General features: G+C 41.9%; 1 protein-coding gene across 1 annotated transcript in view; it reads right to left on the bottom strand.

Moving 5' to 3' along the window:
* axl (AXL receptor tyrosine kinase) overlaps positions 1–13,758 on the bottom strand; it is a 32,882-nt gene extending 19,124 nt beyond the window's left edge. Inside the window, exons 1-6 of the mRNA XM_086125542.1 lie at positions 13,466–13,758; positions 5,846–6,059; positions 4,464–4,564; positions 4,204–4,386; positions 730–810; positions 448–563 (exon numbers count right to left, since the gene is read on the bottom strand). Coding sequence (XP_085981668.1) covers positions 448–563; positions 730–810; positions 4,204–4,386; positions 4,464–4,564; positions 5,846–6,059; positions 13,466–13,610 — 840 coding nt within the window. The 5' untranslated portion in view covers positions 13,611–13,758. The remainder of the gene's footprint in view (positions 1–447; positions 564–729; positions 811–4,203; positions 4,387–4,463; positions 4,565–5,845; positions 6,060–13,465) is intronic.
* Between the last annotated feature and the right edge of the window lie 13,952 nt (positions 13,759–27,710).

Raw genomic sequence — 27,710 nt, 5'->3', positions numbered from 1 at the left:
CCGGCCTGCTCCCTATCCCCCGCAAATAGCTCGGCTTCGCTTTAATCAAAATAAAAGCAGCAAGCCAAATGTAAAATTACTCCAAAGTATGTTGCATTGTTTAACTCCAAAACTAATAAGCACAATTCACCCCAATTCGACTTTTTATCCTGAGCCTTTTACAACAAAGCCTGAACATTTTTTTGCCCCATTCTGCTGCGGCTGGCCCCTCACGAGAGGTAAGAGGAGCAGTTTTATTAGAACCAGACGTTTTGGGGCGGCGCCGCTAGCCGTAATGGCCACCAAGAGAGAGGCCCCGTTGCGTCACATTAGTTGAAGGAGGCCCACTTTCCCAGAGCGAAACCCGAGCCCGTTATTCAGTGGGACAAAGCTGTGCGGGGCTTGGGATGGTGTGTGGGGTTTGTCTTCAATTTCTGAAGAACGAACACACTCTCTTGGAAAACTCACCTGTACGGTGCAGCGGATGACCGGGTAGTCGCCGCCGAAGCCAGGTTGCCACGACAACCGCAGACTGGTGGGCGTGATGTTAACGGCTCTCAGGTGGTGAGGTGCGGACGGCAGCACTGATAAAGAAAAAGGCTATTTATTGAAAAACCTTCACGTTTTAAGCAAATCACGAGAAAAATCACGCAAATCAAGTCGAGTATTTTAATACATTTTAGCCAAGCAAGTCCAAAGCAAGAATCGAGTCAGATCATGTGACTTGTATACCCGGTCTCTGCCCCTTACCGGTAACAGTGCCGGATCCAGAGGCGGCCACGCCTTTGCGGTTCTGGGCCTCACAGGAGAAACTGCTGGTCCGGTTTAAACCTGAGTGGGGGGGGAGAAAAAAAATGGGCATGAGAAGGGGAAATATTTGGTGGTGCGACTCTTCAGAAAGTGAGTGAGGTGCAGTTTGAGCTGATGCGGGACAAAAAAAAGCCTGTGAAGAGAGTTGTGGTTTCCGTGGCAACGTGAGTCAGCAGATGACTGGGCAGAGCGAGTCGACACAAATTTTCCATCCATTCATTTTCTCGAGCACTGGTCCTCAATTCTTTCAAACAGCTCTTTGGATCGTGCAGCCTTATGTTTGGTGAATATAAATACTGGTGTGCAGGTTTTAAAATCCAATTTCATATGCAAGTTTTATGGCCTTAACATTGTGGTTATGGTTTGTTTGTTTGTTTTTTATTTGGCATATACAAAATTGTTCTTGGGTCCATGTGACCCACTGCGTTTGACTTCCAAAATTGCCGGGTCAGTAATCTTAAAATACATTTTCCGCAACTGACGCCATCACTAAACAAGCACAGTGGCTAACAGGTTAGCCAACCAACTTTAGAGTCTTACTCATTGACTTCCACATCCCTCCGCAGGCACAGATACATTCAAAGTCACGGACACTCCAGTGTCGCACAGGAGGATGGCAACCCCAAAACGACAATACGACTACTTAATCTCACATGCATATATTTTAGTATTATATGCATGAAGCTTTATATTGGTCTGGAAAGTACAACACATCCTAAAAATATACAACAAATGCACACGGACCACACCACCAGAAGAAGACTCGGCTCTTTTAAGAACTGTCCCAAATGCAGCACTTTGGTGACAATTTGTTCAGTGATGAGTAACCACACAGTTTTGCCTTATCCAGAGGGCCAACGAGTGTCTCACCTCCTGACATCGGCGTAGTCACACACTTCAGACATTCCAAAACATTCACATCATGTGACCTCGCAGTGTTGTCAAATGTTCTCAAGTGGTGCCAGTCAGCCACACACACACACACACACACACGCACACTGCCACCAGTGTGTCATTCATGGCAAGCTGGACGCACCAAAGCCTCCATTGAAAGCTGGGCGGAAAAAAAGAACGCGGACTTCCTCCCTTCACTTGGGGATGTTCAAGGCAAACTGTGTGTGTGCTCATGCGCGTCTGTGTAGAGGGACTTTCATCTGGAGATTGCGCAACTTGCCCTCATGTGTCGCGCGCAGGCCCACGCTGGCACGTGCATGTTAACTAGCATCTGCTTTTTCAGTGGAGCAGCTTTCCTATGCGCTGGACAACATCGAACACGTGATTCACAATCCTGTCTTACGTTCGAGAGGTTTATTGCGCAGTGACATGCGGGACACACTTAAGCTTGAGTTTAGTGGGAGCTAAAGTCCACCAAGATAAAAACGTAACCTAGTAGCAGGACTTCATCCAGCGAGAGCCAACACAGCAGCAGTGTGCCCTGTCCGACTTACAGCTTTTTAAAAAATATTCTGTATTTGGTACTAGTGATAGGTGGTACCATGGAAGGCAAAGTGGCAAGTGCGACTAGCAAACTTAGTACCTGTGAATCTGTTGGGTGGTATTGGTAAAATTAGTACCTGTGAGGGTGGTACTAGTGAGAGTGGGCTGAACTGTTTGAGGCTGGTACCAGTTTGATACAACTACAGTTGGTACCTGTTAGGTGGTACTGTTAAGATTGCTACCCGTGAAGTTGCTACTGTTGGTGCTTCAATGGTGTTCTGTTTTGGGGTGTCACAAATAAGATTAGCGCCTGTAAGTAAGACTGGGGGGTAGGCTGTACTCGTGTGATTGGTATCAATGAGACTGGTACTTGTGAGATGGTACTAGAGGGACTGGGGGGGTTGTATGTTACTGGTAATGTCGGTTGCCTTGAGGTTGGTAACGTTGGTGTTACATTTTGGGTGGTACCAGAGGGTTTTTTGTTTTGTTTTTTTAGCAGTAAGGTAAAGTGTTAGGGGTAGTGGTAAAACTCGTATGGCTGGTATTGTTGGCGTTCAATTTGGGGTTGAACCAGTTAAATTGTTCCCGGGAGTGCTGAGGACCAGTGGGGTCAGTATCGAATCGTAGTACCAGTTAGGTTGCTATGAGTTGAATGAGGGCTGTTTCTAAAATTGCGGTCTAGCCATTCATTTTCTCTCAGCATTTATCCTCATTAACAATCATGGCTGAGCTGTATTTTATCCAGGTGACTGGCGGCATAAACCCCAGAGACTGGCACATAAAGCAAACACCCATTCACATTTTGGTGTTTGGAGCACCTGGAAGCAGGAAGAGCAGAGTCGGGATTCAAACCCCCATCCTCTGAACTGTGAGGCAGACTCATAGTACGGCTCCTGCACTTGGGAGCTGAAATATGTCAAACATGCAGAGCATGACTAAACTCGAATGGCATTCGAGTTGACCTTTGCCAAGGCTGAGGAGTCCCTCCTGAATTCATGTCCAATCCCTGCATGCAGTATGCCCAAATTTGGGAATGCCAGAAGATCTGGTTTCCAACGACATCATGGGTTCCTTCGTTGGTCCGAGCCAGAAGTCTGTGCAGGTGTACCTATGCTTTGTTCTCAGCTTCTCAGAGTTTCCCCCATGTTCTCTCCGTGCCTGCTGGAGGACGATTTGTGAGCTTTGGAGCAGCTGTCCATTCCACAGAGGTGAGTGTCGATTCCTGGTCAGCACTCATCCGAACTGTTCCGATGAGTCAAACCAGATCCTGGCACCTCACCGGCTGCCCCCAAATCCTGCTCCTGTGTGACTCAGCCCGCTCCATCTCAGCCCGCTCTCTTCAGCCTAGCTATTTGTGTTCTCCCCTGAAGCACCCCTCAGCCCTAAACTGGCCCCCGCTTTCTTCATCTCCCTCCCCCCTCATCCCCGAACCGGCAACCACGCGACCACAAGGCCGTCCTCGGCCTGATAGCCTCTGGCTTCTCCTCGCTGATTATCGCCTCGTTGTCTTTGAGCCAAGATGTGTTGGGAGGCTTGAAGAATGCTCCAATCTGCTTCACTTCATTCAATTTGAGTGGATTCCAGTCCAACAATGACTGCTGTTTTTTTTTTCCTTCCAGTTTCAAAATATCCAAAGTTCGTATCCAATATTTCATTAATTTGTAGAAACAGCTCGTTGTGGGTTGGCTTTTGCCCCTTGAGGGGTTGATACCAGTACAGATAAAGGGACGAGTGGCACCAATGAAGGAGGTGTATATTGTATGAGGTCGGTGGTGTGTTTATTTTTTCATATGGTACTAGTGAAGTTGGTACCTAGAGGTCTGATCCCCGGTAGTAAACAGTATTGTGTGGTACGACTGAGATGGGTGCCGGTGAGGTTGGTACCAGTGAGACTATGAGTGTTGGGTGGTAGGAGTGATACCAGTAAGATTGGTACCAGTGAGGAGGTGTGCTTGGTGGTACTGGCATGGTTGGGACCTGTGATGTTGAGCGTCGAGGGTGACAGGGCCACCGGGTCATCCACAGTGTTAAGAGGAGCGCCGTCCCGAAGCCAGATGACTCGGACCGGTTCCGGCGGTCCGTGTGCCACGCAGTGCAGGCTCAGCGGCACATTGGCCACCACGGACATGTGCTGCGGCTCGGTGGAGAAGTGAGGAAGTCCTGGGGAAGAAAGCAGCCGCGTCAGGATTGACTCGATGACGGGGTCCAGTTTTCTAGTGCCTCCTTCGTGGACTCACCTTCCAGCAGGATGCTTCCCTTGGTGGACAAAATCCGCTCGCTTCCCAAATTGACTGCGCACTGATAGTTTCCCATGTCTGAAAGTTGGACGCTTTTAATCCTGTTGAGCGGAAGATTTGATGAATTGATTGATCATTTTAAACTTCCAGTCGTGTTATATCGTTACGGGTTTTTACAGTACAGTGATACCTTGAAATCCAAATTTGAATGAGAAAAATGGCAATGTATAATACCGTACATCGGGACTGCTCAATACGATGGCGATTGACCGGTAGCCCGTGGACTGGTGTCTGTGTGCGTGTTATTAATATGATATATTTTGTGTGAGTGCACACTGCGCCCTTAGCATCCTTTCACTTTCACTTTCATAAAGAAAGTATTTAAAAAATAAAAGAAAACAAAAAAAGCAGGTCACCTTTAGACGACGATGGCGCAGAATATTTGCCAGAGTTCTGCCATTTTATTCGCTGTCACAGAGCGGAGAGAATATGCCTGTCAGCCATTTTGTTTTTATTAGCGCATTTGTGCCGTTTCACATGAAAAAAATAACGTCGTTTGGTTGAACATGGTGGTGTTAAAATATCAAATCGAAATCTATTTTTTAAATTATTATATATGTGTCAGCTTTACTGTAAATTCCAACAGAAAGTGACAAACAGCTTGAAGCAAGCACACCGTGCGTCTTATTTGGAGTGCGAGAATAGACGATAAGAAAATACTTGAAAAAGTGTGTTTTCATTCCGTTTCAATTTGTTTTAAGCAGATGGGAGGGAAAAAGTGAAACTAACCTTTCCAATGACCAAAGATATATCATCCCATTTTCTGTATGCAGCATATTTTTAATGTATTCTTTGAAACGGGTTTGCATTTTTGTGCCTTGGCTTGAATTTGTCAATCATTCTGTTCCGGTTTCACACCACTGTCGACAACCTGTTAAAAATGTCAATGTTGTATTGGCGCATCAAATGTTCATTTCCTCCTTCCTATTTTGAAACTTTAGAATTTATTCGGGCCGTTTTTTTGTTTTGTGCCTTGTGTATGAGTCGTCATCTGATCCAATCTGTGAAATTGACTATGTTTGATTTTGAATCCAGGAAATTAACAAAACAGTCTTCTTCTTTCCAAATAGGTCATTTTGCTAATTTGTCGATAGTGATTAACGACAAATCAGCCACAATGCCTCAACACGAAATTTTAAAATATTGCCAAAAATCAGTGCTGCAAGTAGAGAGAGAAAAGCCACATCCCAATGGTCTTCCAGTTCCGTCACTGAGGTTTAAATTTTAAAAAAAAATCACAAAGGAGCCAAGCCACAGGAGACAAAACTTCATCTTATTTCATTTCAGTTCTTCTGAACAAAATGTCCGGCGACGCCGCCTACCTGAGGGTGCTGTGTACAATCCAGCGGCCCGTGCCAAAGACCGGCATTTGGTAGTCGTCGTATTCGGCGAAGGGAAGCGGCTCGCCATCCTTCAACCAGGACACGTTGGGCGGAATCTCGTCATCGTCGACTGTGGCCAACAAGGAGCACTCGAGCCTCACCGGTTTGCCCGCAGACGAGAGGACGGTGGCCAGTGGTTTCTCGAACGCCAAATCTGTTATTGGGAAGAATAAGGTACTGCGTTTTGAAATAATGACAAATCAGTCGAATTTACATGAGTTCAGCAGTAACTCGGTTAAGTACGGGTGTTCGACTCATTTTCCTCATGGGGTTACGTTCTAGTAACAGTTTGCCTCAGAGGGCCATTATGACTGAAAACCATGTACAGTCATTATATAATCGCCACATCTCTTGTTCCCTACATACACGAGTCCAGTGGTTCGTAACCTGTGTTCGATTGAACCCCAGGGGTTCGGTGAATCGGTTTCAGGGGTTCGACGGAGCCTCTGCCGTGGAGGTGAAGACACAACCCGACTCAAGATGTCAATTAGTTATGACACGCCCGCTTGGCCATCGCTGGCTGCAGATGATCACATGACATTGCTTGTCCAATCAGTGCTGTGGGAAATTTAGTTCACTCGATAGTCAACGTGTGACTGTCGTGATAGTACGTCGTACGGTTAAAAAGAAAAAAAAGTGTACTTATCTCTTGAAATTTTATTTACTTTTTACAGTTTTTAATAAATGCGTTTTTTCTTTTATCTTGAATTTGTAAAAATATACTGTATATATTTTTCACTAAGGGTTCGGTGAATGTGCATATGAACTGGTTGGGTTCAGTACCTCGAAGAAGGTGAAGAACCACTGCACTAGCCCCTGCCTTTGATTGTTATTTACAGTGATCCCTCGCTCTAACGCTGTTCACTTTCCACGGCTTCGCTGTTTCACGGATTTTTTCAGTGCCGTTTTTTTAATGCTTTTAACCCTTTAAATCAGAACGCGGCGTCGGCGCCGCGTGTCGACAGTACAGTATTTCCAAAAACTATTATAGTTAGTTGTTGAAAACATTTGGTTTTTTTAAATTGGGCCTGAAAACAGGTTTTGGTCTTTGATTTCATTGTATATATAGTTAAGTATTGTAAGTATAACTGTAAAAAAATAAAGTTCACTACTTCACGGATTTCACTTATCACTGGTTCTTTTTGGAACGTAACCCCCGCGATAAACGAGGGATTACTGTAACTCTTTCAGGGAGAACAGTTACTTCAGTGGACAGCATCATGTTATTAAGTTACAGGTTATCGTTATTGGTGCATGAAAGGGTTCAAGTCAAATGTCACGTAAGATTGTGACATGCAAACAATTGGATTTGGTGAAAAAAAAAAAAGATTGTCACATCTGTTAAATTAATAAACATTGCAATTTCGCTCCAGATTTTCTTTCTGCCGACCAACCCCCCCCCCCCCCCCAAAAAAAAATCCCTTCAGCAAGAAACATAAACTAGACACATTTTATTTGCCAGTGGGTCACATAAAGTTGTATGGCGGCCAAGCTCCGGAAATGCAGAAATGCACTTTCTTTGGGTTGGAACGTGTTCATCAGAGGAGACGTGATTGCAGGATCAGATGTTTTGGGGTGTTCACCAAAAACATCTGAAAGTAAATTTCACAGTTTTGTACATTGAACCCAATTTCGATGAAAAAGAAGCTTGACACTTTTGGGGAAAGCATGTGACTCAACAATCCAATTGATCTGCTAAAAGGTGATATAAATGTTGAGTCACAGCAAAATAGGTTTGGATTTATAAAAGGGACTTTTCTAATTGCTGGTGGAAGACAATTCATTTTGATTCAGCAGCACCTCTACAGACACATTATTAACCATGTGTTTGTTTGTTTTTCAGGATTGTCAATCGCACCTTGTCTTGAATAGTAACACATGCACGTGACACAAAAGCTAGTTTCTCTCGTTCCAATTCAAAGAGATGTCGGTAATGGTGCCGCTGACCACCTGAACTGTACCAACTTCAAACTTTTGAGAAAAAAAAAAAGATCGAAAAATCTCAGGATCTACACACAATTGGCTCTCCCTATGATTTATTGTTAGCAACAAATTGAATTTAACCCTTTCATGCTCCCTGTAACCTGATAACATGATAAGCCGTCCACGGTAGTAACCGCTGTCCCTGAAAGGGTTCAAGTCAAAACGTAAAGGTCCTCGTGGCATGGAAATGTATAAAACCATTGTTTGGTTTATGTTTGGAGAGGATTTTGCTTGGGGAGGGGAAAAAAACCCAAACCCTAATGATAAAAGTCAAGAAAAATTGCAATTTCACAACAGATTTCCTGCTAACCCGAAAAGAAGAAATTAATTTAGCAAGAAACATTGTATCACTCAGTGTGAAAGATTATCGGGGGGCACGGCAAACAACTCGCCTAATTGTGCCTGCTCCGGTTGAAAGCAGCCGGAGAACTGATAGATGACGAGCTGACCTTGATAGCGGGGACAAAGGCCGCTTGTGGCCGAGTGCAGCTCAGCCGCATGTTCATTTCAGGGCATGTTGGTACTTAAGTCTTCAAACACACTTGTTTTTAGTGCTGCCGCTGAGTTTGTTTCTCAATGTCTTACACAGTGTTCTTTCTTTCTTCTTCTTCTTCTTCTTTGAAAAGGCGTTTTACTCATGTTAGCAATTGTGTGTTTCTAAGCCAGTTCTCTTTAGTTTGTTGCCAAGCGCGTGAGCAGTGTTCTCAGTGTGTTTTTAAGCATTTTATCAAGTCTTAAATGCTCGGTATATTACGCGCTTGGGTTTCCCATTAATATTCAAAATGAAAAACTGTTTCCCTCTGGGGCGGCCTGGTGGTCCAATGGTTAGCGCATCGACCTCACAGTGCAGAATTCGTGGGTTCGATCCCGGCCCCGGCCTCCCTGTGTGGCGTTTGCATGTTCTCCCCCGGCCTGCGTGGGTTTTCCCCGGGTACTCCGGTTTCCTCCCACAATCCAAAAACATGCATGGCAGGCTGATTGAACACTCCACATTGTCCCTAGGTGTGAGTGTGAGCTCGGATGGTTGTTCGTCTTTGTGTGCCCTGCGATTGTCACATCCAGAATATTGCACTTTATCGCAATTAATAAACGATAAAAAGAGGTAGGAGGAGGTTGCTACAGAAACGCCACTTGGGACAGAAATTTAAGATAAGATAAGAAAACCTTTATTAGTCTCGCAATGGAGAAATTCCCAATTCACAGCAGCAAAGTTATGAAAGGAAGAAGTAGAACAACAAAATATAGGAGCTGCTGGAAAGGCAGCCACGAGATTTAAAATGGAAAAAAAAGGGGAGGAGGGGAGGGGTATATGCTTGTGACTATTTTCATTCATCCAGGTCATTTCATCCCCATCCTCATCGACAACCTACTGAATTTATCATCCGAGTCTTTAGAAATGAATGCGCAGACAAATGATGTATTGAGTTCACTTTCAGACATTAGGAAAATGTGCTTTCTGCCCCAAAAAGCAGGAGGTCGCCGCCCCCTGTCAAAGGTGGGAAATACTAACACACACACACGCACGCGCACACACAAACTTTTTAGAGCGCCACAATAAATCTCACATGAGCGACGTGTGTGCAGACTTTCTCAAGATGCTCGAGCCCCCCGCCCCCCCCCCCACCCCCGCCCCTCCCTACCCCCACTGGCCCCTTTCGTCTGCTTCACCGCCAACCTTCCACCTCCGACCTCGGGTGACTCTCCGCCACACATCTTGAGTGTGTTGAATACCCAGAATTCAACAGTGGGAAAAAAAATACAAACACAACGTAACAAAAACAAGCTCGGGTTTGAGTTCAACATGCCCACAAGCGGCTGAATAGGTTGCGTGTTACCAAGTGTGTTACCTCGTGTCTTACCAAGTGGGTTACTTACTACATGTTCCAAGTGTTACCAAATCAGTGTCCAAATGATGATTAATGACCTTATGGTGGAAAAAATTTCAACATTGCATGCTGCAATGCCTCCTGGGACTCCCCCCCCACAACACGCGAACCGTTGACAGTTCGTTTGAAGTGCATCCCTGGTCCAGATTACTACCACTATTGTTAATTTCTTTATCAACTACTTTTCATGCAACAGCGGGCGGGGTCTTTCAAAAGGCCACCACTTGTTTGAATCCTTACAAGTAAACAAAAAAAAGCTCCAGTTTGGACCATTTCAGTATATTTTAATACTGAAATTGTTTGTACCTTGGGGTCAATTGCGGGCCCTGTAGGGTACATCACAAAGAATTGTACCTTGGAGAAGTGAAATGGAGCACCACAGTAGCCTTTTTTTTTTCCTGACGGTGATAAAGATTCGATTGACGTGAGTGTTCATTTGAGGCCCAGTGGAGAGCTCTTGTACAAACGTATTGAGATGAGAGTCACAAGCTCAAAAGGCTTTTTGATGAGATGGCGTGCGTGTAACTTCAAATGCTCCATTTCTCCTCCCTTGCGTCCCGCCAAACTCCCTCTGGGTCTCACTGTGTGTGTTTCTCTGCCAAGTGGCACACAAGCAAACATGCGCCCACACGGTGCCTTCTTCACCCCTTCCTCCCATTCAGCCTCTCCATTCATTCATGACCTCACCCACTCGCCCCCTTCATGCCCTCCCCGTCCTCACCCATCCATCGATCCATACGTCAGTCACGCTCCAGTCTGAGTCACAGAAGGCCGCCTGTGACTCACAAGCAGACTCTCCTCATCCTCCTCTAAAACTCCGAGGCTCCACATCGGAGCTCTGAGACATGGAGGAAAAATGTGGGAGCTTATTAATTTATAAGCGCCGACAGTCACCTGAGGGCCATGTGAGTTTGACACAGGGGCTCCACACCACACAACGCTTGCTCTACCGAGGTTGTCGGCAGCTTAAGGGTAACGAACTTTGCTTCTTGTTTTTGTTTGTTTAATTGTAAAATGATGACAAATTGCATTGAGGCAGACATATATAAACTTGGATCAACTTTGGGAATGCGGTGTGTGTAGGGGAGTTTTAGTCTCTGCAAGTGTTTACTTTTCCAACTGATCACTCCTAGAACATTTGTAGGAAATCAGAAAGTCATCATTTGCGAGCTATTTTTAGAAAAGGCCAGCGAGACATGGCATTTTCCAGCCATTTACAACGGTTTGGCTATTTTGAGTTTCGGGCACAGTCACGAACAAATGTAACTTGTATCCAACTGTGAGGTGGATGTGCTAGCCACTTGTCCGCTGTACCAGGTGATACGAAATGTGTTTTAAAAACATCAAAAGTCACTCACTGACAATATATTTTGGACATTCCTGTTCTCAGTGGCACCAGTCATTTTTCTTTCACCTACTGAAGGCCACCAAAAACATTCCCCATGTCAACAGCTTGACAGCAACGTGTGTTACGATTTCCCCAACATTTCCTGGGTTTTATTCATTTTGTCTCTTGTCATTCATCTTTCCTGTAGACTGTAGCACTAGTTCTCAAGCTTTCGACAACACGTACCACCTCAGAAAATGTTCGCTGCACCACCATCATGACAAAAATTTTTTTTTTAAATTTAAAAACGTTTCCTCCTGAAAAGTATATTTAATAACACAATTTGAACAATAACACTGATCTTAAATACACGAGAGCATAAAACTACTCATTCATTCAGAAATAAAATACTGCATGTTAAAGTTAGATAAAAAATATTGTGTTTAACTTGCATCTTAAAAGCAATTATATAGGATTTAAAGGTTTAGTGTTTAATTCAGTGATTCTTTTGCATACCACTAGAGGGGGCCACGTCACAAGTTGACAAAATGGTTTATGAAACAAATAGAGTATGCAGTTGAATAAGCGTGTTTTTGAACTCTGTATATGCAAAAGCTTCAGTAATATCAAACAAATATCTGTAGATATGTTTAGTTTTACATATTTTAGATCTGAAAATAAGTTTCCATGTAACTCATCTTATTTTTAAATGCTTTATTCTTTGAAGTCAAGATGGCGCCCGAGTAGGCAGCCGTCAGCAAGTGCTCTCATGAGCCTTGCTTTTTTTTTTTGTTGTTTTTGTGTTTGTTTTGTCACTTTGTGTTGTTTACGTCGTGTGGACCTGATGTGGACTTTTTTCAGCATTTTTTGGCCACGACATTCATCAAGGAGGAGACTCTGTGCTCGGTGGTTGCGCCTTCTCGGCAGCATGGGTATACCAGCACTGTTTTTGACTGGGAGGAATGTCGGCGCCATTTGACTGTCGTTGCTGGACAGTCCCGGGGCGCTTGTGTCTTGCGCCTGGAATGGGCAGCATTTTTCACAGCCCCGCTTTGTTCAGCGGAGAGATCGGTGCTGTTGAACGGTCTGCGGCTGGATGGATGTAAGGCTTGAGGAGCCGACGATGAGAAGAAAGGAGCGTTAGCGCGGAGCGCCGATGCGGATTTGGAACTGGGAGTCGCGGCTTGGAGTTTGAAGCGGATTACGTGGGTCAGGAGAAGTGAACTCATCTCTTTTCGTCAATGGACGCTACAGCTTCGTGTTTGCTTTCAAAACTTAGCTTGTAGCAGACGTGTGCACATTTTCAGCATGACGTCTGACCCACTGGTGAAAGGACACTTTGATCCTCTCCTCTTTCATCTAGAACTGCTTCGGACAACAAAGTGTATGCAGAAAAGTGGTGAAGATTGCACGACTGTCTGTGTCCTATGTGTTGTGTTGTGTTATTTTGAGTTCAAAATGGCGCCGCGAGAGTGGCTGCCTTTCCAGCACTTCCTATATTTTGTTGTTCTACTTCTTCCTTTCATAACTTTGCTGCTGTGAATTGGGAATTTCTCCATTGCGAGACTAATAAAGGTTTTCTTATCTTATCTTATCTTTATTTTTAACTGCTGTTGTCAGAGTTATCAAGGGAACATCTATATTTTAAATTTTATCCATTGTTGTATATTTATATTTTATTGAAAATATATTTCGTTTTTAATGAATAGTATGTATTATTTTTTAATCTTTCCTGGGTTTGATACATGAAATCAATTAGATGTATAAAACGCAACAGTACAAACAATAAAATGTCAAGCAAATAACGCAATCCATGACATACAGTAGGTGAACAGAAGTACGTAAAAAAAGGAATTAATGACTATTATGAAGTTCAATATTTGTCTTTAAAGTATGGTCGAAATGTAATTTGTCGATGATTCGTGTCATGTATTTTTATTTCTATTTCAATATTTTTACTTACACCTAAGTATTCAACTTTTAAATGCAACCTGCGGTTCTGTTTTTGTTTTAACCGTCAGAGTATAAATATTAGTCATATTATTTACAACTGAAATAGGTAGCTTTTATTTTCTATTTTCGATGTATTTTAAATTTGAATTAATGTTATACATTTTTAAAACTTCCCATCTTGGGACTCAGCAGCCTATTTTGGATGTGGCGCTCATGATCCAAATGTTTACCTGCCTCACCTCTTCAAATTCATCAACAACTTTCACCTCCTTCTCTGTGCAGCCCCCGCTCCCCAAAAAACAACAACAAAGCGCTTTTCTCTTTACAAACGCCACTCTTGAATCGGAAAGGAAAAAAAGAAAGAGGGGGAAAAATCGTGAGCTTCTCCCCCCCTTTTTTTTTGTTGCTTACCTCGCAGGCAGGCCACCTTCGCTGGACCACCGGCGACCATCAAGACGACCAGCAAGAGCGAGACAAACCTATTGGAACCGAGCGGTCCCCCCCGAAAAGTGGGCTCCCTTTTCGATTGAGTCATCACCCTCTTTCGTTCCATCATCTTCTCATCATGTCGCACTTTTTCAAGTGGGAGAAAGTCGTCCGCGACTCGAATCAAGTCCACTTGTTGTCTCCACCAAATAAAGCGACTACCAAGTCAACAAAAATCCTCCAAGTCCACTTTTGGGAACTAGTGGTTGTTGTGCGGCGTCCCGTCACAGTCCGCGTACATTCCTCCACTCCCCCCTCCTTCCTCCTTTCCCCTCCCTCCTCCTCCACCTCCTCATTTTCCTCCTCCTCTTTTCGAGCAGGACTCAAATTCCACAAGTCAGCTTCTTTGCACCCTCCTCCTCTCGGTCGTCCTCCTCCTTTTTCTTCAGAGGATGCCCGAGCCCCCGCAGGCTTGCTGATTGTCTGCACGCACACAATCGGCTTTTTAATTGCACCGCGGAGGTTTTTACTGAACCGAACCACCGGGTGGGTTCAACTTGGATTTAGCTCCGCCCACGCGGGGACAAAACTACAAAGCATCGAAGAGAGCGCTTCAAACAATTCACGTGGTGTTCTTTGAATTCATATTAAAAATGAAACAAGTATGTTGCCTTGAAAAGAAAGACAGTACTATGACCAAAACCTCAATTCCAACGAAGTTGGGATGAAATCCAGATTAAAGACTGAAAACAATTATTTTCAAAACATTTTTATGATATGAGTACATAACAACAACAAAATATTTAATGGGCAAACTAATGAACTTTGTTGTTGTTGTTTTTTTTCCAAATATGGTCTGATTTGAAATTTGATGTTTGCAACACCCCTTAGGTGAAGAGGTTCATCGGGAACAGGTGAGTGTCATGATTCGCGACAAAAGGAGCATCCCTAAAAGGCTCTGTTCACGAGCAAAGATTGCGCAAGGTTTAGGGGCTGCAATTTTGAGAACAATTACGGGAGGAAACAGTCCAAGAACATTTCCCAACACACAATTGTAATGAATTTAGGGATTTCGTCATCTATGGCCCACAAATGTTCTGGAAAGCGTTTTGCTACAGATGCAGCTGTTGTGAATGTGCCATATAAATAAACATGTATTGTATTGTATTGTATTGTAGATCTTAATCAATAGATTCAGAGAATCTGGAGAAATCTCTCTAAGTGAGCAGCAAGGCCAAACACCAACTTATAATTCACACGACATTTGAGCCCAAAGGCAGCGCTACATTCAAAACCGACAGCTTCGTGGAAAGGATATTGCCACAAATTCTCCGGAACACTTGAACTGTCAGTTGATATTATTTATGACTACATCATCAAATGCAATTTAAAACTCTATCGTACATGATAATTAACAGCACCCAGAAATACCCATGGTTCTCTGGGCCCGAGCTCATCTGAGATGGGCTAACGCAAAGCGAAAAAGTGCGCTGTGGTCCGACAAGTCCGTTGTGTTCGGATCGTTATCAGTGCAAAGTTCAAAAGCTAGCATCCGTGATGGTAGGCACCATTAATGCTGAAAAGTGCGCACAGGTGCTGGAGCAACATATGCTGTCATACAAGCGACGTTCGACAACATTCTGCATTTGTCACACCAGCGTGGCTTCACAGTAAAGAAAAATCAAAATAAAAATGGAAGTACTATACTTGGCTGCCAGCAGTCCAGACATGTTTCCCATTGAAAATGTGTGACACATTATGAAGTGAAAAATACGACAATGGAGACCACACACTGTTGAGCAACTGAAGTTGTACATCAAACAAGAAGTTTTAGTGAATGTTGCGAAAAGAAAAGGTGATGGAACACAGTGGTAAACGTGACCCCGTCCAAGCTTTTTGGGACTGTGTTTGTTTTGCACAATAAATACTGCAACCATGGGCCACCAGTTATCCATCCCTCAAGATGAAGGCCAACTGGATGCCTTCATTTTGGTTTTTAAATGTTCACCTGTTAAGCTGAAATGTCGTTACCAAATCGCTTCAAAATCCTCTTGGCTCCCTTCTGCTCTCTCTCTCTGGCTCTCTCTCAGGTAATGATGAGGTAAGTTACTTTATCTCTGCTGTCTGTTTTGGTGACGTAACAATTGAGCTGGAGTGTAGACCTCATCTTTCCCCATTGACTTTCATTCAAGGTTTGAGATTTGCACTTGGTGGGGCTCGATAGGGCCAAGGTGCGGCGTTACATTCCTTTAACCTTTAGTCTCGGTCTACTCTAACAGGTCGGCGTGAGGCAGCGGAGATGGGCCACTGAGAAGATATTCTTCCTCAGGTGTGGTGATTTCTTTAAAAAAAAACATTTTAAAACCTGGAAACTTCCCCTTTAAGGTAGTGTTGCACCTGACCATGCACAGGTCACATGACTTTCATCAATAACTGTTATGTTTGTTGTGTCTTTCCTTTGTGTGTCTCCATCGCCCCCACACTACCCCCATCCCTTCTCATTCCCACGCTGGGGGCCTGCAGTTTGGGCCCTTTAAGAATGGCCCCGGGGCCCTTTAAAAGAGCCCCATTGTATCCAGGCTGGCCTTTTCAATGGGCGTCCCAGCACTACTCCCAGATAGGAGGAGAGAAGGAAGGAGAAGGGATGGGGTGCGGGACAACAAAGAGGGGTGTTTTAAGACTTCCGTGGCCTTTGGGGTTGTAAATGCGTACGTGCATGTGCTTGTGTGTGGGCATTTTTGATTACAAGATCTACAGGGATTTGGCAGCGAGGCTGAAGTGGATTAAGAGGTTTGAAAGCACATTGTTGCAGCAGTCGGGTTATCAGGCCTGCGCAGCAAAAACAAAACTGTTGTTTCCACACCGAAAAATTTGTGCACACCATGAATTTGAACCTCTATTTGCAAGCAAACACCCTGCCAGCCTCCCCACAACCCAAACCAACCCATCCCCTTCTAAAAAACTACTGGCACGTCACAGCGTCCTCTTAAAACGTGACCAGAGAGCCTTGACCCGGGGATTCAGAGACCCCCTGATGGTGATTTAGCTATCACCTCTCTGCCAATAATATTGACTGACGGCAAACCACAATGTGCAAAAGATGAATCACAAAAATAATGTTTGGATCAAATGTGTTTATGATTTTATCCCACATTTTATTAACATTTGATGACCTTTTTAGTTATGATTCGTTTTCGATGCATTTCCCATTTTTCTTTATTGTCTATGTACTGGTAATTGTTTTCATTTTTCCACTTTTCATTATTTTGTATGTAATTTGTACACATTTTCATGTTTGGTTTTATTTACTGCATTGTATTTTACAGAGCACTGTAATTTTATTTTGTTTAGTTTCTACATTATGGAATTGCAGACAGGACCAGGGGTTTATTGGAAGGTGATGCCCATTTGAGAAAAAAGGCTTTAACTTGTAGAAATACAGCACTTGTGTTTTATTAATTATGTGGGTTTTCTTAAAAAAGGATTCGTTTGATTTTTTTGATAAATATGATCATATTTTATTTTATTTTGCCCGTGTAACGTTAGGCCTGAATGTGTGACCAGCATGGAAACATCTGTTTGGTTTTACTGTCACACATGTGTTCAGTGTTCAGTTCGGCTCACGAGAATTGCGATGAGTAATTGCTACCGTCTTCTGTTTGTCATTATCAGTGTTGTGTTCAAGGACCGGCAACCAAGGCCAAGGCCAAGGACTTGACTCCGAGGCCAAGGCCAAGGACTTGGAAAATTTTCCAAGGCCAAGGCCAAGGACCAAGGACTGATTTTGAAGCTGAGGCCTAGCCGAGGACATGTATAAAACAATGCTATCATACCACTTGGCAGGTCTTCATGATTTGCAACACCCCTCCATCATAACGCCTTGCACTCCCTAACGCTTGAATGAAGTGTTTTTATTCAAAGAGTAGAACAGTCAGGGTACATGTTATTTATACTGAGAAAAAAAAATAAAATCATATGGTATACATTTATGAATTAATGTTTTAGTGCAGTCGTTTCTTAATATGAAGTAAATCAACACTCAACAGGCATGACGAACACAAGTTGAGAAATGACTTTGCATAGAAGTCAATCACTGACTGCAGAAAAAGCGGTAATCTCTCGGTGATAATTTTACAGTTTACCGGCAGCGAGTCCCAGGGACTCGCTGATCAGAAAAGTATGAGTGCCATTATGGATTGAGAGTCCCAAATTTCGAATGCTGAAATGGTCTACTTATTCAATCGCATGTGATAATAACACAAACAACAACATATCCATACAATGATAAACAAATGCTGCAAAAATTTAAATAATTCGGTAGCAGGCCTGAGGATTTCGGAAATTCATGGTAACCGTTTTTCGGTTCCATCGGATTACCCAATGGGAAACCATGGTAACTAATGTTGGGTTCCGTAAATGTTCATCATGGGAACCCATTTTTCTATTTTGACTGATATTCATAATCAAGAGTTCTGACACTCAAAAGTAGAATGTTTCAAGGGTAAATGTTTGAAAACGATGCATTAACAATGAACATTACATCAGCAGCTGTGTACTCCAGGTTTATTCCAAAAAATAAATGGATCAAAAACTGGTGTACTCATGTGGCATCATCAGAGTATTTTTTCCAATCTCACACTGCAAAGATTAATTGACTGGTAATCATTAATACAGGTAAGTATTGATGTGGCTTGACATCCTCTTCCCAAGACGATGCATGTGTAATCTACGATCAATTTGACAAAAGAATTTAACACACGTCATCATGAGTTCTACCAACAGTTAACATTAGCATTACTACACCTTGTGACAAAGGTTTTATTCATAAGGTTACCATGCTACAACCAGTAAATTATAGAATAACCAATACTGTTTCATAATATTTTTTATAATGATTAGCCTACAAATCTAATGACCAACTTGCCTCGTAATCGTGCCTCTCGTCGTATCTTGCTCTCGTGTTCTGTGCATACATTTCAGGTGAGTTTAGTGGTACGCCCTTTGGACGATTCATACGAAAAATCAGACTGGCATTCCCCTTTCTTAAATGTCGTAATTAGTAGACCTTTGTGAGTTTTTTTTCGCCGCCATCTCAAACTTTCATCCGCGCAATTCCTCAGTTTGCGGACTAAAATACCCAGTCAGCAAAATTGGTCTGGCCCAGCTCTGGGGCAGACACGGCACGTACACTCGGCCCACATACCTCAATGATGGGTATGATCGGTCCACGTCTGGCATCCATGATGTGGGCCGCATTCGGCCCAGATCTGAGCCGCATTGTAAAACCATATCTGGCCCTATTCGGACCCGACGCTGGGCCAGAACAGGTTCCTGATATCAGCCTGAATTCCACCTCAACTAAGCCACATCTTTCTTGAGCCATATTTGACCCACAAAAAAAAAAAAAACTCTCAAAAACGACTGTTATAAAAATATGTTTATTGTCATAATTTGTGAACCTCACATATAACTCCACATACACTGGAAAAATGCACTTTTCTTTATTTAACAGTGAACACAAAGTCCAAATTGGAATGCAGCTTACTCTTGAATGATATTTTTCTGTCCATCAAATTGTTGCGCTCTCCATGTCCTCTTTTCTTCTCATGCTCTCCTTCCTGTCACCATCCCGATCAGGAGATGTAGCCATCTTTTGATTGTGATATCAATTTCCTGGTCTGAGGCCCAAGATGTTAGGCTGTTAGGTCTCACAGCGGCTGTAAGAACTGTAAGAAAACAACAATGGACAGTGTGTTAGGAAAACAAACATTTGTACATGTCATGAACAATGAATAGTCAGTAAAAATAACTCCTGAAATTTCTTATAATAATAATAATACATTTCATTTATAAGCGTCTTTCAAGACAGTCTAGGACACTTTACAACCAAAACTAAACTAGGTGTGATACTGCGGGGGGGAATATTTGCCACCAAAAACTAAACGTGAATAACTTTTAAATAGTTGATACTGAATTTGAATTACGTGAATTGAAGGTCAGTGGCTCGGATTATGGATGGATTTGTATATTTTACTCTGAATCATATTGAATAACTGAATCTGAATTGTACAATCTGAATTTGAAACGATAGACTTTTTTTTCTTTGAAACTGTATTTGATCCTCACTGAAAATTGAATTCTGTTTATTTTCATATTCAGTCTTACAAATACAAAACAACGTTTTTTTTCAACGTCAGATTTTGTTTTTGAATTGAGGTACTAAGTTTGAAATTAACTTTATGGTCAAGTATGAAGTATCCGGTTTGTATTGCACAAACGGAATCAAAATTAATATCATTGTATTTCAGTGCAGAAAGGGTTCTTTTTGGCAGCACCTCTGATTGTTCAATCACCGACATTTTCACAAGTGATGTGTCGGTCGCGAACGAGCCGGTGCAAAGAGCCCGCTCTTTGAAGTGAACGATGAGCCGTTTTTAGACGAAAAAAACGACTGTGTAGAGTAAGGCGCTTTTACCCGAAAAAAATGACCATGTATAGTAAGCCGTTTTTAGCTGAAAAAAACGACCATGTATAGTAAGGCTTTTTTCAAGGAAAAAAAACGACCATGTTTAGTAAGGCGTTTTTAGCCAAAAAAACCCCGACCATATATAGTAAGCCGTTTTAACCCGAAAAAAACGACCATGTATAGTCAGGCGTTTTTCAATGAAAAAAAACAACCATGTATAGTAAGGCGTTTTTAACCAAAAAAAACGACCATGTATATTAAGGGGTTTTTAGCCGGAAAAAAAAATGACCATGTATAGTAAGGCATTTCTACCCCCAAAAAAAGACCATGTATAGTAAGGCGTTTTTAGCCGGAAAAAAAAGCCCATGTATAGTAAGGCGTTTTAACCCGAAAAAAACGACCATGTATAGTAAGGCATTTTTGGCAGAAAATAAAAAACGACGATGTATACTAAGGCGTTTTTAGCCCAAAAAACCGACCATATATAGTAAGGCACTTTTAGCCGAAAAAAATGACCATGTATACTAAGCCGTTTTACGCCAAAAAAACGACCATGTATAGTAAGGCATTTTTGGCCGAAAAAAACCCGACCATTTATAGTAAGGCACTTTTAGCCGAAAAAAATGACCATGTATACTAAGCCGTTTTTAGCCGAAAAAAACGACCATGTATATAGTAAGGCATTTTTAGCCGAAAAAAACACGACCTTGGATAGTAAGGCACTTTTAGCCGAAAAAAATGACCATGTATAGTAAGGCGTTTTTAGCCGAAAAAAACGACCAGGTATAGTAAGGCGTTTTTAGCCGGAAAAAAATGACCATGTATAGTAAGGCGTTTTTAGCCGAAAAAGATGACCATGACCTTGATTGGCTGTCAGCCGGGTGAGGGTGCCCCCTCCCCTCTGCCGATGGCCCGAAGACAGCCGGGGGAGGCTCCAGCACACCCCCCCCCCGACAAGGGGATGAGAAAATGGATGGGAGGGTGGACAGACAACACCCATGCCAACAAGAAGAGAACACGCAAGCGCAACAGGCTGGATTTGAACCCTGGACCTCTGCGTTCGCACTCCAAAGCACTAACCAGTGGTCCACGGAGCCAGCCCAGCGTCACCCTCAAATATATAAATTAAAGCATAAAACACTTTTTTTAAAAAAAAAAGAAAAGATCAACACAACACATTAAAAGTCATGATACTCTTAATTCTCTCTGTGTTGTCATTTCTTGCTCCTGTGCAGCTGTCTTGGCTTTGATTTTCGCCACCAGTTCCTGTCGGAGAAAGGGGATATGTCATCTGACCATCTCAATCACAACAGTGCCAAAGTTTGGCACCCAATGACAACAACCCTTCCACTTGAATTGGTAGAAATGTCCTTTTGTGACTGAAATGTCATCAGCCATCTAAGTCAAAGCAGGACATTTGCGTTTTTGGCGAAAAAAAACGACAATGTATTGTACGGCGTTTTTAGCCGAAAAAAACGACCATGTATCGTAAGGCGTTTTTAGCCGAAAAAAATGACCATGTATAGTAAGGAGTTTTTAGCCGAAAAAAACCCCCGACCTTGGATCGTAAGGCGTTTTTAGCCGAAAAAGATGACCATGACCTTGATTGGCTGTCAGCCGGGTGAGGGTGCCCCCTCCCCTCTGCCGATGGCCCGAAGACAGGGAGGCTCCAGCATCCCCCCTTGTGAGGACAAGGGGATGAGAAAATGGATGGGAGGGTGGACGGACAACACCCATGTCAGCAAGAAGAGAACACGCAAGCGCGACAGGCTGGAGCTGGATTTGAACACTGGACCTCTGCATTCGCATTCCAACGCACTAACCAGTGGGCCACGGAGCCAGCCCAGCATCCCACTCAAATGTATAAATGACAGCATAAAACACTTTTTTTTTTTTTCAAAAAAATAAGATCAACACAACACATTAAAAGTCATGATACTCTTAATTCTCTCTGTGTTGTCATTTCACAACAGGAAAACCCCCCAAAAAAACCCCACCATGTATAGTAAGGCGGTTTTAGCCGGAAAAAAAGGATGATGTATAGTAAGGCGTTTTTGGCCGGAAAAAAAACGACCATGTACTGTATATCACGCCGTTTTTAGCTGAAAAAAAACCACAACCATGTATAGTAAGGCATTTTGAGCCCCAAAAAAACGACTATGTATCATAAGGACTTTTTGGCCGAAAAAAATGACCATGTATAGTAAGGCATTTTTTGCTGAAAAAAACGACCATGTATAGTAAGGCGTTTTTAGTCCCCCAAAAAATGACCATGTATAGTAAGGCATTTTTGGCCCAAAAAAATGACCATGTATAGTAAGGCGTTTTTAGCCCAAAAAAACGACCATGTATAGTAAGGAATTTTTTGCGTCAAAAACGACCATGTATATTGGGGGTGTCAAACATACGGCCCGCGGGCCGGAATCGGCCCCCGAGGGGGTTCGATCAGGCCCGCGGGATAATTAAAAATGAAAAAAAAAGCATAAAAGACACAAAATGAATATTTTTATTAAGATGCAATTCATGTATTAACCGCTAGTCATTGTTTTCTCTTTCGTTTGTAAAGTGTAGGTGGGGGTTACATTTAGATTTCATATGCACATGTGTAAATGGTTTAAAAAAATCCTTTCTTTATAAATCTTGTTTAATCTTAAAATGCATGACTATATTTTTAAATACTAATTGTTCAAGTTTTGTGCCTTTGTACAATCAGTGGGATCAGTTGCACTGCATATATGTGAATGATAAAATTAAATTGCACATTTGTCGAAGGAAATCTAAGGTGTTTTATGAAATGTTAGGTAAATGAAATGTAGATACATTTCAACATTTTCCTCATGTACTTGTGCGTCGCTACATCAAAACAAAGGAAAGACATATTTTGGTTATTTATAGCAGAGTATGGTATAATTTTAATGGTCTGGCCCACTTGACATCGACCGAGGCCGTATGCGGCCCACAATATGAAATGAGTTTGACACTCCTGATGTATAGTAAGGCATTTTTGGACAAAAAAAAAAAAACGACCATGTATAGTAAGGCATTTTTTGCCCCAAAAAAACGACCATGTATAGTAAGGCATTTTTAGCCCCCAAAAAAACGACCATGTATATAGTAAGGCATTTTTGGCCGAAAAAACCCCCAACCATGCATGTAAAGGCGTTTTTAGCAGAAAAAAACGACCATGTATAGTAAGGCATTTTTAGCCCCCAAAAAACGACCATGTATAGTAAGGCATTTTTAGCCCCCAAAAAAACGACCATGTATACCAAGGCGTTTTTAGCCGATAGTAAGCTGACAAAAACGGCTAAAACGCCCTACTATACATGGTCATTTTTTTTCGGCCAAAAATGCCTTACTATACATGGTCATTTTTTTCGGCTAAAAACGATTTTACATACAGTACATGGTCGGGGTTTTTTCGGCCAAAAATGCCTTACTATACATGGTCGTTTTTTGGGGGCTAAAAATGCCTTCCTATACATGGTCGTTTTTTTGGGGCAAAAAATGCCTTACTATAAATTGTCGTTTTTGTTTTTGACGCTAAAAATTCCTTACTTTACATGGTCGTTTTTTTGGAGCTAAAAATGCCTTGCTATATATACATGGTCGTTTTTTTTCGGCCAACAATGCCTTACTATACATGGTCTTTTTTTTGGGCTAAAAATGCCTGCCTATACATGGTCGTTTTTTTTGGCTAAAAACGCCTTCCTATCATGGTAGTTTTTTTTCGGCTAAAAACGCCTTACTATAAATGTTCAAATTTTTGGGCTAAAAATGCCTTACTTTCCATGGTTGTTTTTTTCGTCTAAAAACGCCTTACTTTACATGGTCTTTTTTTGGGCTAAAAACGCCTTCCTATACATGGTCGGTTTTTTGGGGGGCTAAAAACGCCTTACTATACATTGTCGTTTTTTTGGGCTAAAAACGCCTTATCATACATGGTCGTTTTTTTTTGGGCTGAAAACGCCTTACTACACGTAGTCGTTTCTTTCGGCTTACTATCGGCTAAAAACGCCTTACTACACATGGTCGTTTTTTTCGGCTAAAACGCCTTACTATACATGGTCGTTTTTTTTCGACCAAAAACGCCTTATTATACATGGTCCTTTTTTTTTGACCAAAAATGCCTTACTATACATGGTCATTTTTGGGGGGCTAAAAACGCCCTAACATACATGTTTGGTTTTTTTGGCTTATTATCGGCTAAAAACGCCTTCGTATAAATGGTAGTTTTTTTCGGCTAAAAACGCCTTTCTCTACGTGGTCGTTTTTTTCGGCTAAAAACGCCTTACTATACATGATCGTTTTTTTTGGGCTAAAAACGCCTTACTCTATATGGTCGTTTTTTGGGGTTAAAAATGCCTTACTATACAAGATTGTTTTTTTCGGCTAAAAATGCCTTACTATTTATGGTCCTTTTTTTCCGGCTAAAAACGCCTGACTATACATGGTCGGGAGTTTTTTTCGGCTAAAAATTTCTTACTTCACATGGTCGTTTTTTTTTTAATCCAAAAAAGCCTTACTATATACCTGTACATGGTCGTTTTTTTCGGCTAAAAACGCCTTACTATACATGGTCGTTTTTTTCGGCTAAAAACGGCTTACGAGACATGGTCTTTTTTTTTGGGCTAAAAACGCCTTACTATACATGGTCGTTTTATTCGGCTAAAAACACCTTACTATACATGGTCGTTTTTTTCTTCTAAAAACGCCTTACAATACATGGTCGTTTTTTTTGTCTAAAAACGAATTACGAGACATGGTTGGTTTTTTTCCGGCAAAAAACGCCTTACTATAAATGGTGTTTTTTTTCGTCGAAAAACGCTTTACTATAAATGGTGGTTTTTTTCGTCGAAAAACGCTTTACTATACATCGTCATTTTTTTTCGGCTCAAAACGCCTTCATATACATGGTCGTTTTTTTTGGGCTAAAAACACCTTACTATACATGGTCGTTTTTTTTAGTTAAAACGCCTTACTATTCATGGTCGTTTTTTTCGTCGAAAAAGGTCTTACTATACATGGTCTTTTTTTTCGGCTAAAAAGGCCTTACTATCCATGGTCGGTTTTTTTTGTCGGATTACTACACATGGTTGGGGGGGTTTTCGGCGAAAAACGCCTTACTAGATACATGGTTGGGTTTTTTTTCGTCTAAAAACGCCTTACTATACAACGGTCGTTTTTTTCGGCTAAAAACGCCTTACTAAACATGGTCGTTTTTTTCGGCCAAAAACGGCTTATTTATACATGATCTTTTTTGGGTCGAAAAACGCCCTACTATACATTGTCATTTCTTTTCGTCTAAAAACGCCTTACTATACATGGTCGGGGTTTTTTTCCGGCTAAAAACACCTTACTATACATGCTTGGGGTATTTTTCGGCTAAAAACGCATTACTATATCTATGGTCAATTTTTTATTCGGCTAAAAACACCTTACTACACATGGTCGTTTTTTTTTTCGTCTAAAAACGTGTTACTACACATGGTCGTTTTTTCGGCTAAAAACGCCTTACTATACATGGTCGTTTTTTATTTTCGGCCAAAAATGCCTTACTATACATGGTCGTTTTTCTCGGCTAAAAACACCTTACTATACATGGTCGTTTTTTTCGTCTAAAAACGCCTTACAATACATGGTTGTTTTTTTTCGGCTAAAAACGCCTTACTATATACAGTACATGGTCGTTTTTTTCCGGCTAAAAACGCCTTACTATCCATGGTGGTTTTTTTGGTCTAAAAACGAATTACTAGACATGGTTGGTTTTTTCCGGCAAAAAACGCCTTACTAGATACATGGTTGTTTTTTTTCCGTCTAAAAACGCCTTACTATAATCGGTTTTCTTTCGGCTAAAAACACCTTACTCTTCATGGTAGTTTTTTTCGGCTCAAAACACCTTACTATAAATGGTCGTTTTTTTCGTCGAAAAACGCCTTACTATACATCGTCATTTTTTTTTCGGCTCAAAACACCTTCATATAGATGGTCGTATTTTTTCGGCTAAAAACGCCTTACTCTACATGGTCGGTTTTTTTTCGGCTAAAAACGCCTTCATATACATGGTCGTATTTTTTCGGCTAAAAACGCCTTACTCTACATGGTCGTTTTTTTTTTTCGGCGAAAAACGCCTTACATGGTCGTTTTTTTTCGGCTAAAAAGGCCTCACTATCTATGGTCGTTTTTTTTGTCTAAAAACGGATGACTACACATGGTTGGGGGGTTTTTCGGCGAAAAACACCTTACTAGATACATGGTTGGTTTTTTTTGGCCGAAAAACGCCCTACTATACATTGTAGTTTTTTTGGTCTAAAAACGCCAAACTATACATGGTCTGGGGGTTTTTTTGGCTAAAAACACCTTACTATACATGTTTGGGGTTTTTTTCGGCTAAAAACGCATTACTATATCTATGGTCGATTTTATTTCGGCTAAAAACACCCTACTACACATGGTCGTTCTTTTTTCGTCTAAAGACGCGTTACTACATACACATGGTCGTTTTTTCAGCTAAAAACGCCTTTCTATACATGGTCGTTTTTCTCGGCTAAAAACGCCTTACTATACATGGCCGGGTTTTTTTTTTGGGCTAAAAACGTAATTGGTATTGAAAAATATAGTAATGCACTTTATGATTAAACAAGATTTATAAAGAAAGGAAGTTTTAAACCATTTACATATAAAATCTAAATGTAATCCCTGCCTACACCTTACAAACTAAGGAGAGTGCTATTGATAGCTTCTGCTGTCATGAGTCTGTCTCAGTAACGGACTGAGCTGTTGTCTTCTTCTCTGGTCAAAACAGTGACCCCTAGCGGATACTCAATGAATTGCATCGTATTAAAAATATTAATTCTGTGTCTTTTATGCATTTTTTAATTATCCTGCGGGCTTAATTGAACCCTGGCCATATACGGGCCGGAGTTGTAAGTTGATTTCTGGCCCAAATACTTCACTCCACAACTGGCCCTCATCTGGTTTGCCAGTCAAGCCAGTGCCTCCTTTGCCACTCCTGGGCCGTGTTCGGCCCACATGCATTATGCCAGTGCCGACTCAAGGCCAGCTGTGCCAGCTTCATGCCGAATCCGGGCCAGATGCCTTTGCTGACTGGGTAGCAACTCGCATGCGCACATAACGTTATCTGTTGCACCCCCCCCCCCCCAACACTGAAAAGAAAAACAAAACGAAAGTAAATTGGAAGAAAGACACTCACACACCACACCACAAACACACATACAGGCACAGTGAAATCGCGTTGATCCCACAGTCAACTCGTGTGCGATGACTTTATGGTTAAACTATTTTTCGGTACCGTTAAAATGACGCCACGGAAACGACATGCTACCGGTAACGATTGTTACTGTGAAATCCTCAGGCTTGTCATAGTTTTTTTTTGTTTGTTTATTCTTTTTGACTGAGAAATTTCCTTGCGTCCCAAAAACGCACATTATTTGGAACTGTGCGTCCCGTGGGAAAATTATGCATCTAGGACGCGGGACGCAGAGGTAACGAAATGGCTGAATCTCTAAACATTCTCTGAGTACTACTATTATCACCACTCCCACTAATACTACATTAATTAATTTAATACCTTCAACTTCACAATAATAATAAATAATTAAATCAACCATGATTTTAAACTAAACTTTCTCATTTTTCCAAACATGAGAAAGCATTCAGCAAACGGACTAAACTGGAATCGAGCAAAAGGACTCCAAATCCCAACGGCCAAACCCGAAAGTGAAGTGCCGACATTATTGACTT

The sequence above is a fragment of the Hippocampus guttulatus genome, chromosome 12 (assembly GCF_054856545.1).
Source record: "Hippocampus guttulatus isolate MCC_2025c chromosome 12, RoL_Hgut_1.0, whole genome shotgun sequence".
In the NCBI taxonomy this organism is placed as follows: Eukaryota; Metazoa; Chordata; class Actinopteri; order Syngnathiformes; family Syngnathidae; genus Hippocampus; species Hippocampus guttulatus.
The sequence above is the reverse complement of the archived record's forward strand: the minus strand, read 5'-3'. Positions and strand labels throughout refer to the sequence as shown.